The sequence below is a fragment of the Biomphalaria glabrata genome, chromosome 11, assembly GCF_947242115.1.
Source record: "Biomphalaria glabrata chromosome 11, xgBioGlab47.1, whole genome shotgun sequence".
NCBI classification, from domain to species: Eukaryota; Metazoa; Mollusca; class Gastropoda; family Planorbidae; genus Biomphalaria; species Biomphalaria glabrata.
Window position 1 is genome coordinate 29,474,790 of NC_074721.1, and position 11,422 is coordinate 29,486,211.

Genomic DNA, 11,422 nt, shown 5'->3' on the forward strand with positions numbered 1-11,422 from the left:
GATACACACACATGTTTGATTCTATACACTAGATACACACACATTTTTGATTCTATACACTAGATACACACACATGTTTGATTCTATGCACTAGATACACACACATGTTTGATTCTATGCACTAGATACACACACATGTTTGATTCTATACACCAGATACACACACATGTTTGATTCTATACACTAGATACACGCACATGTTTGATTCTATACACTAGATACACACACATGTTTGATTCTATACACTAGATACACACACGTGTTTGATTCTATACACTAGATACACACACATGTTTGATTCTATACACCAGATACACACACATGTTTGATTCTATACACTAGATACACACACATGTTTGATTCTATACACCAGACACACACACATGTTTGATTCTATACACTAGATACACACACATGTTTGATTCTATACACTAGATACACACACATGTTTGATTCTATACACCAGATACATACACATGTTTGATTCTATACACTAGATACACACACATGTTTGATTCTATACACTAGATACACACATAAAGAGCCAGCTATTTATAACCTTTTTTTCAGCCACAGATTAAAATCTCCACTTGTTGAAACAGCAGTATAAGTTGAACCTGTCGAACTGCTATGTGAGATCATTTATTACATTTAAACACATGACAATAAAAATGTGTTCAGCTTGAAGTTGGTCGAATATTTTTTTTTATTCTTTTCATATTCTAGACCAGAGATCGCCAAACTTTTGTAGGAGAGGGCCAAAAATTACAGAAAACATTTTAATGGACCTATTTTTGTTATTAAGTTAAAAATTAATGTACTGAAATTTGGGTATTGGATTTATGATATCAGAATGATACTAAAGTTACGTATAAAACTACAAATGTTTTGATTATAGTTTGTTATAGCTTGATTCCAATCGGGACGTAAATATTCATGTATAAAAGTAGCTCATCCGATGTCAGTCTTTTCTGCCCCCGAACCAGTCCATCTTGACTTGCTGAGTCCTAAGATGGTGAGGTTGTACATTTTCATCTCAGCTGCCACATGCGCTGTCTTCCCAGTCTCATCTATGGTACAGACTTTCCATGTACCGATGGTGGTGGTGGTGGTCCTGGTAGAGGTGATGGTTTTTCGGCCTGACGGCTTCCAGGTGACTCTGGCTTTCACTGAAATGTGTCATAAACCTTCCAGCTGAAGGTCCATCTTCTCCCAGGTCCGTGACTTCTGTTGATTTGCTGTTTGGTGTTTCTGTAGGTAGTGGTATTTCTACAGGGGAGGGTAGATAGCCATACGCCCAACCCTCCTCCTCCGGATGGGACCGTCCATGCAGGACCAAGTCAAAACAAAGGACGTTTGGGTCGCAAGGAGCGGGAAAGAGGCGGTGATGTCTGACCAAGAGAAATGAGAAAAGAGTGGAGTGTTAGTCCCAATCTCATTTGAAATAAAAGTGTGTTGGTTGTTTTACCCCTTGAGGTTGGAGGATGCCTGACATGTAAACAAGTTTATTTTCAATCTGCAGACTGGTGTTTTTGTCACTACGTTGTTGTATAGCAGTGATGAGGAGATCAGTGGTACACCATAGCCCTTCCAATTTCTTTTCTGCCTCGATAGAGTTGGCCCCTACAACATTGGAAAGATAAGTTAACTTGGCTAGAGATTAAATCTAGGTCTAGATATTATATAGGTTTTAAAACGACTATCGCGTTCTTGAAAGCACTATCTAGTTCGGGAATGTCCGAATGCAAAGCTTTACTGATTCAAGAGTTAAATAGATAAATGTTCGGGAATATGTTTGCGCATAGTCTTCTTAGATCTAAATGCTTAACATTGGACTATTAAAAGGTGTACTAGATCTATATATTCGGTTATCCGCGATTTTTTCTCGGGGAAATGGGGGAAAGGGTGAGACCAGTCTTTAAAAAAGGTCTGAACACTGACCTGCAACGTCATAAAATGTGGGCAGTTTAAACCAATAGCTTGTTGCTACGTCGTACAGACAGTCCCATTGTTTTTATGTTACTCTATGCGTATTTTATTGGTGCTAAATTACTACATCAAATCCTAGGATTATGATCTGTAAGTCTATTATCAGCAGTGAATTTGAGTCGTATGTTCCATTATATTACTTTGTCATTGAATTAGAAGTTTCTTTTTTTTTTCTTTAAAAATTTTAACAAATAGTATGAACTTTGCGGATGTTTACTAATCAGTTTGACAAACAGACTGTTGGCATGTTTAATTAAAAAAAAAAAAGAGCTCTCTTTGAGAATATTGAAGTAACCCTTGCACTTCTTTAGAACTTACGATGGTGTCAGAAGCTAGATGTTAAATTGCCTTTTTATTTATTTTTTTTTACATCTAAAAGAGACAGTTGGACCTAGAAGAAGGCCTTAATACTGACCTGCAACGTCGCAACCTGTGGTCAGTGGATGCACAGACATACTATGAAGACAGTCAACAACAAACTTTCCACCTTACAGAGCATGGCGGGGAAGGAAGGGGGCACTGAATTGGTCTAGCTAAGAATTTTGTTCGTTGGACTAACCATTCTTATTGTTAGGTCTGCTTAACGCGAGCACGTTGCCCTACCTCATCGTGGCGCTCGCGTGGAAACGGCCATTAGAGGAAGTGGCTAGGCTAAATGGGTAGCAACACAGGACTCCCGTGGGGATGCACACGGGTAGACGAGAGTCCACCCATTGCACGGGCGGGGTTGTAGTAAAGTCCTCACAAACCTGTCACCAATCCATGCGCTGTTCCTCAAAGGGACCGTTACATAAATGGCGGGTCCTGCACAGTTAGCTTGGTACATTGAAGGAAAATGGCAGAAGATCCCGGTGTATTTTCGGCCTTCGGCCGTGTCTAGCCCGCGCGTTGGGGGCCAAATGCATCGGTCAACAGCAATGCTTTACATAGGCATTGTCTAGGGTCTCTCCCAAACAGAACTGTGTGTTCACACAGGTTTTTTTTTTTTTACTGTTTGGCGTCCAAGCAGGTTTTTTTTCAAACTTAGGGCTCGAAGAGCTTTCGGCTCAGCCCTTAGACATCAACAAGGTCTGCTTAAGCAGCAATACCTGTCACAGTGAGTTGGTGACTGTGTATAACTGTTAGTGCGTGACTGTGTGTGACTTTTAGTACGTGACTGTGTGTGACTTAGAGTGCATGACTGTAGCTATGTGACGGTGTGTGACTGCTAGTGTGGAACTATTCATCTGCGACTGTTTGTGTGTGACTATGGGTGCGAGGTGTATGTAAATGTAACAATGTGTATGTGTGTGGCTGTGTGTGCCAGGTGTATGTGAATGTAACAATGTGTATGTGTGTCTAAACAGAGAATTGGGGCTTAATAGCGCATCCCATTGATACCGAAAATAGCCATGTCAGGACGACCTAGCACTAATGACTAGATGAGCATTACAGACACAGAGAGTCATAATAACAAGAGCATTAACTGAAGCTTCTAAAGAAACATGAAAAATAATAACAGTAGAAAATAATAATAAAGAGGCCGAAGAGAGAAAAAAATAACACAAGGGGCAAACACACACACACACACACATTCTCCCACATCTCCTTTCCCCTCACAAAACTAAGTCTCTGACACACATGGTCTGTTACAGACAATCTTTCTCTCGTACATACTCTCACACACTCTCTAAATTCGTCACACACACACACACACGAGTTATTTTTTTTTATAACATTGTAATGGTAGGGTGTTATTTAGGGTCAAGAAATAGCTTCGAGCCGTGCAATTTTGAAAGGCGGTAACTAGATTATGGTGTTAAGAATATTAACTCTGAATAGAACGAAGATGTAACATTTTTAGGTTGATGTGCCGAAATCAAAATAGCTTTTCAGATCGCAGCAACCTAAGATTATAGAGAAAATTGAAACTTTTATCTTCTATTGAATTTAATTTTCTGTTAGTGTAGAAAATGTTCATTTATTAAATCTGAAGTTTTTTTTTGTTTACCGTATACATTATAAACATTCCTCTAAAACTAGAAAGTATATCGTCCGGTAGAATTAGAGGCTTCCACTTTTATTGGCTTTCCAGGCTGATTCAAACCACTCTGGTTAAAGACTTTCTTATATCATATGGAATAAGAAATGTGTTTTTATTATTGTGTCTTACTGAGTATTTTAATGGCCTTTTTTTTTGTAAGGGGGGAGGGGCGGGGCATTATTTTTTAATGGGAAAAGTTTTCTAGTATTATTAAATTGAAATAATGTTTTTTGACATATTTGAGACCATTCAAAGTTCTGGTGCTACGGCTACTTTTTAGCGGCCCCCGTAAGGGGAAAAAGCCGCTATTAGGTTTGTGCAAAATGTCCGTCTGTCCGTCTGTCCGTCTGTCCGTCTGTCACACTCAGATCTCGAAAACTAGAAGAGATATGAAAAATATTATTTCATCATTAAATCCGGCTTGAAAAGTTTAGGTGCAACGGCTACTTTTGGTTTTCTAAAAGCAAACCGTTTAATTTATAAAATTAATTTGCAAGCGATTTTTTCATAAAAATACACCAATTCTATAACAATTACGTAAATGTAAGGGAGGCAATGTTACAATATGCTAACAAAGATGGACAATTTTTGTGTATTTTTAGTATCACTAAGTCAAATATATTTTAAAAATGTACAGGAAATGTTTACAACAAATATAAATAATAGTTAAAGACGTTTTTTCTGGTCAACTAGTTGCTAAAATTAAAAGAAAACATTTCTGTTTGTTTATAAAGGCTAATAATGCACTTTTTATGTAAATATCACGCACATTTTTTTAAATGGACTTTTTATGCAGCGATTTTCGTGAGTAGCGTAACGTCGCAACATGATCAGGTGCTAAACCAATTCCTTAAACTTTTTTAAAAAATCAGATTTTATTTATTTTTTGTTTAGTGCCCCCATCCGAATAAAAGAGGTTATTTTTGTGCGTTTTGTCTGTTGGTCGGTCTGTCCGTCACGATTAGATTTAAAAAACTAGAACTCTAAAAGCTATTGAAAATCTGATTTACCCTTTAATGTTCCTCCCATAACATCTCAATAGTTTTAAGTATCTGAAATTGATTGTTCCGGATTTTTTTGTGCAAAACTAATCAACGCCAACAAATGTTTGTTTGCTCTTCTAACTTATATTACATTCCATTTCCATGCTTAAACGTTGCAAAAACACATTATCAATAATATATTGTTCCGTTTTTTATGTAAATAGCATATTAATGCTAAATCATAATCTCTATACTGACTTATATTTCATTAATTGTAAAAATGTTCCGGATATTGTTTTATAAAACATGAATTATGCCTAATGATTGTTTGAAATCGCATAAGGCTTTTAAAAAAAGTAATTTACTAGAATTGATTACTGAAAATTACTTTTTAGACATTTAATTTTCTTGTAAAACATAACATAGAAGTTTTGTAATCGATAAAGAAAGTTCCGGATTTTGTTTCTTACAAATCGTCGCCAGAAATTTCCGAATTTATTTAAAAATCTACTAACGCCAAATAATTGTTTGAACTCCCTCTTCTAATTATAAACAAATAATCTTCTCATTTACGAAATAATGTTTTTATTCACTACTCTCTTACAGTACATTTAACTTTCTACCTAAAACATTAAAAAATCTAATTATCGTTAATATTATGTTCCAATTTTAAAGGAAAACAGAATCCAAACACCAAAGTAAGGTATGAAAATCTCTCCACGTGGCTGTAGTACATCTAATTTTTATACGAGACCATCCAAAAAATTTAATTAACGGTATTACATTTATCTGAAATTCTCTTTTTCTTTTGCTATTTATACAAACATCCGGAACAATCTATTATATAAACTTTTCAATTGTGTTCATACCTAAAAATTATTGCGATGTTTTGAAACGTAAAATAAAGGTTAATCAATTTTTAATAACTTTTAGTTGTTTTTTTTTATATCAAGATAACGGACAGACCGACTGACAGACAAAACGCAAAAACAATGTGGCTTTGATCCTTTTTAAATAATATCTATTAGAACTCAGTGCACCAATGTCTATGAACCCTCGTTAAATATCTCGTGTAAATAAAGACATTTTTTTTATGGTATCGGTACTAGCCTATTGTGAGGTAATGGAATTTTTTTTCTTTGACGTCATATGAATGGACTCTTTAAATGTAATGTTAAAAGAACGCACTCGGTGCACCAAAGTCTATGAACACTCGATAAATGGCTCTTATAGATGAAGGCGATTTTTAGTCTAGCTAGGCCGTGTGACGTAGTGTTTTTTTTTCCTTTGACGTCATATGGAATGAATTCTTTAAATGAAATGCTAAAAGAACGCACTCGGTGCACCAATGTCTATGAACACTCGATAACAGGCTCGTAATGATGAAGGCGATTTTTATTCTAACTAAGCCGTGTGACGTAGTGTTTTTTTTTCCTTTGACGTCATATGGAATGAATTCTTTAAATGAAATGCTTAAAGAACGCACTCGGTGCACCAAAGTCTATGAACACTCGATAAATGGCTCTTATAGATGAAGGCGATTTTTAGTCTAGCTAGGCCGTGTGACGTAGTGTTTTTTTTCCCTCTGACGTTATATGGAATTAATTCTTCAAATGAAATGAAAAAAGAACTCGGTATAGTAATGTTTATTAAGCCTCGTTATGTGACTCGCGTTTAAAAAAGGAATGATATCTTGATTTAGATCTAATCTAGATTTTTTAAACTAGATCTAGATTTTTATTACAGTATATCTAGATCTGGATTTATATTCTAATTAAAATTATTTTAGAGTCTAGATCTAGAATTTCTAGATCTAGTTTAGACTAAAATAGACTAGATTAAGATGTAGAATTTCAATTTCTAAACTTAAAGTGTAAAAAAAAAAGTGTAGATTTTCATTTCCAAACGTTTTGATCAATATTGTAATGTTTTAATATACTAAAACTAATCTACTATTTTTTTATTAAATTTAAATTTAAATTTACGGCAAATGAATCTTTGAAACATTATTACTTTTGACCATCGGATGGCTGCCTGGTCGTGCGGTTTGCGCTCTGGACTGTCGTTCAGATTTATGGATGGCCCAGGGTTCAAACCCTGCCCGCTCCCATCCCCCGTCGTCCTGCGGGAGGTTTGGACTAGGAAGTAATTATCTTCAACTCTGAAGGAACATCCGAAAAGTGTAAAACATTTTACATCAAAATTAAATCACCTCTTGAATATTATTTGCGAATATGCAGATCCGACAGGGGCCGCCTATGAGTTTGTGTAACACAAACTCTCTTTGTAATCTTGTTTCTTTTCTGAAAGCGAAAAATCTTTTTTTTAAATCACTTATGTAAGCAGGTTTTTTTTATAAAAGTACACCACTTTTACATATTCACTAATAATAGTAACAAACACTTTAGTAGGGAAGATCACTATGTATCATATTTTGAGCACAATTATGCAACTGGTTTTAGATTTTTTGTCAAAAATTATTTTTTACAAATGTATTGCTAAGTTCTGTCATACTGACTACTACATTTACAAAAAAAAAAAAAAAAGTTTCCTTTTTTTAAAGAGAAAAAATCTATTTAGTATGGATATACGTTTGATGTAAAGGTGTATTCAATGATTGAAATTGATACTTCATATAGCAGATTTTCCGCCTCTGTTTGATATACTGTAAAATTTTGACCTAGTTTATACGTCTTTTTGTGTGTCCTCTTTGTTCGGCTTTGTCCTCATTATTTGTCCTCCTCTGGGAGTCAGGTATCTGGCAACCCTAGGACATCTGTTACTATGGCCGACGTCAACTAGGGTGTCATGTGGCCAGCACAACGACAAATTGCATGTACTTTCCCCCACTGATGTCAGGTAACAATGAGAGTTGGTTGGGGGGGGGGGACTCATACACGTCCTATACATGCCGAAGTCCAGTTTTCCCAGAGATCCAAACCCGAGACCACTCTGAACGGCAACCAAGCGTCTCACCACTCACCAACAACACTCCCAGAGTAATGATACTCAACACGCGTCGTCGTCACTGCAATGTATGCTTGGAAGAGACGGATTGCGCTGTCTCATTGTTATGGTGTTTCTATGGCGACGGAGGGAAGAAGTTAGCGATTGGTTGTGAATGATGCAAGATAAGCGGCATTGTCATCAGCAGTCTTAGGTAGGGGAGACGACTCCAGAACGCCAGACTGAAAAGAAGTGTATTTATAGTGAGTTAGAATTTGTTCAGAATACCATTTTATATTATTACCAAAGTCTACTACGTGTATGTTTATTTCATTTGATCTCAATTCGAATTTGTTTATATAAAGTTTTATTTAGTATTGTCCACAAAGAAGTTATTAAAGTTATTTCCAATTAGACTAGTTAAAATGTAATATGCCTACAGCGGTTTAGTTGTCTACCAGCAGTTTAGTTGTCTACCAGCAGTTTAGTTGTCTACCAGCAGTTCGGTGCTACAAGCCAACGACTGTCTGCCACACTTATGGACCGTATATGACCCTCGGCCCGTAGTAAGGGCATCACGTGACTAAGGTAAACTAACTGTTGTTCTCTAAAGAAACGTCTGCAACATGGAAAGCAATACAAAGCAGGAATCGTTTCAGACGTCCACTAACCAGTGACTCACTGTTCCCTCTCCACTCATCGGCCTGTCTGATGTCTATTTGTTTTTCAACTTGTGCAGCGGCCATTTCATCGGCCAAGAACTCAAGGCGAGACCTCCAGTTCTATAAATACATCCAAACTCGTCACGTGTAAGCCTGATAAGTCTGATATGCACAGATGAAAGATTTCGTCTGCTCTGCCGACGTCCGTTTCACACCCTTCTCAAACAAGTATCTTTACGAGCTTAGAAGCACGCGGTGCACAGAGCGTCTCGCGCGCGTATGTAGAGTCCTATCACGATTTATCAATGCACGAGCTCTGCGCGTGCAATGCGTGATAAGAAATGGTTTGAGGCATCATACTTTTGTGTGTGTTTGTTTATTATTTAAAACTAACAATGCGAAAAGTTTTTTGTACGTACATTTACAGGTGAGAAACCAATTTGAGGGTGTATTCTTGTCACATTTCCAGAATGTGTTGCTTTCTTGTGTTGAAGATTACTTTTGGAGTTTGCTATTTTTAGAAACTACCTTCAGGATAATACAATTGATAAAACAGATACACCATACTTTTGTTAATATAAGCGACAAAAAAAATGGCTCTGTGATCCTATGGGATTCTGGGTGTTACTATAAATAGTATTTTAAGGATTTCAATATCATTTCCTCTTATTTGAACTGTTGTGTGTGTCTAGGTGTGTGTGTGATTATGTGTGTGAGTGTGACAGACTGAACATTTCAAGAATTCAATTATATTTACTTCTTTCAACGTTCTTCAAACGTTTCATTTCAACCCACTCTAATTGTGATGTCATCTATGTAAATATTAGAGTGTCATGGGTTAAAACGTTTGACTCCAACCCACTCTAATTGTTTTGTCATCTATGTAAATATTAGAGTGTCATGGGTTAAAGACGTCGCATTAGTATAAGTACGTTTTGTATACTCGATTGCTTTTATTGTTTTGAAGGCATCTGTCAACATATCACCTCAAAGCCAACAAACTGAACAGCATCGAGACATGCCTTTTTGTATCCATTAAAGCAGGCATGTCAAACACGGCGTTCGGGGGCCGCAAGCCGCCCGCGACTACTTTGCATGCGGCCCGCTTGGCCACCTCAAAAATTATTATTATTATAGCTTTTATATAGCGCTACTTTTATGCTTATAGCATGCTCAGAGCGCTTTTGGTCCAATCTCATTTGTGGACCAGTGGGGGGGGGGGTATCTAGGAGTTTTTTTTTCCGTGCTGCCTTTAGGCGCTCAGTAAACACAACTCTGCCTGAGTCGGGTGTCGAACCTCGAGCCCCCTTCTAGGCAGTTAAGCCAAGCCAAGTTCAAGCGCACTTGGCGTCTCGACCACGTTTCCCAAAATATGTAAAAATAATGTTAAACTATTACGCTGGAAAATAAAAGATGACAAGCTACTTGAATTGAAAAATAGTATTTGTTAAACTGAACAACGAGATTGAGTCTGCAGTGAAAGCCAGCTACATTTTTCAAACTTAATTGCAAGCCATAGCAAATCATTTAGTGAAAGTGATTTTATGAAGGAGTGTGTCGTTAAAGCTGCGGAAGTCCAGAAAAGTTGAAAGCATTCAAAGAAATAACTTTAACTAGTAACACTGTGGCACATAGAATAATTGACTTGTCAGTAAGATTGTGTGTGAACAATTAAAGAACAAAATAAATTCTCAATATATTTATTTCAAAATATTCTCATTGGCTCTCTATGAGTCAACTGATGTAACGGGTGTAGCACAGTTGGCTATACTTATAAGGACCTGTGACAGGAATTGTGAGATACATGAGGAGCTACTTGAGTTCTGTTCTATGCATAACACCACAACAAGCGAGGATGTTTTTTTGAGAAATAACAGGAGTTGATATTGCAGTAGAATTTACCTTTGGTAAAGCTAGCTAGTCTAACAACGGATGGCGCACTAACCATTAGGAAATAGTTTTAATACAAAGCTACTTGCAAAAATAAGTGAGACTAATGCTAATTTTTAAATGTGCTCATTTTCAGTGTATCATTCACCAAGAAACATAACGCACAAAGCCATTACAGTTCCAACATGTCATAAGACCGGTTTCAGTCACTATCAATTTTATTCGTGCCCGTGGCTTAAATGATCGCCAATTTTCAATGTTTGTGACTGACATTGGACACGAAATTTGCTGGCTCTCCTGTTATAAAGAATTGAAGAGATTTGTTGTACTGTGTGAAGAAATTGTATTGTTTCTGAACATGAAAGGCGAACCTGTCAAACATTTTAATACTGACGAATGGGTTCAGGATTTGCCATTTGCAGTTGATTTCACTGGTCACCTGCAAGACTTGAATATGAAACTTCAAAGTAGAGACAAAATTGTCACAACTGCGTGTCATCATGTGAAGTGCTTTCAAGTAAAATTATGACTATGGATAAACCAAATATGAAGAGAAAATCTTGTTCACTTGTCAGGAACTAAAAAGATTAAATATGGCTACAACATTTGGTAAATATGTCTTACACCTGGAATCGTTAGTAGATGATAGATGCTGCCACTGGCCGTTTTCATGACTTCGTTTCATACGAGCAAGAATTTTCGTTGTTTTTATCTCCATTTTCATTTGCTTCTGAAACTGCAGCTGGTAATGTGCAACTAGAGCTGGTAGAATAGCAGTTAGGTTTTTTGTTGAAAGCGAAGAATAAAGAAGTGTCTGCGCCAAAATTTAGTTATTTACCTAAACGGTACGCTCAATCGCGGAAATTTGCAAGCACTTAACTTCTGTGAGCAGTTCTTTTCTATAAAGAAAGCTACAAATCACCTCACCG

At 36.7% G+C, this 11,422-nt stretch overlaps 1 protein-coding gene across 1 annotated transcript in view; it reads right to left on the reverse strand.

The window, feature by feature from the left end:
• LOC106078249 (trichohyalin-like) overlaps positions 1-8,687 on the reverse strand; it is a 34,646-nt gene extending 25,959 nt beyond the window's left edge. The window contains exons 1-2 of the mRNA XM_056045566.1: positions 8,540-8,687; positions 984-1,169 (exon numbers count right to left, since the gene is read on the reverse strand). Coding sequence (XP_055901541.1) covers positions 984-1,169; positions 8,540-8,687 — 334 coding nt within the window. The remainder of the gene's footprint in view (positions 1-983; positions 1,170-8,539) is intronic.
• Positions 8,688-11,422: the final 2,735 nt, after the last annotated feature.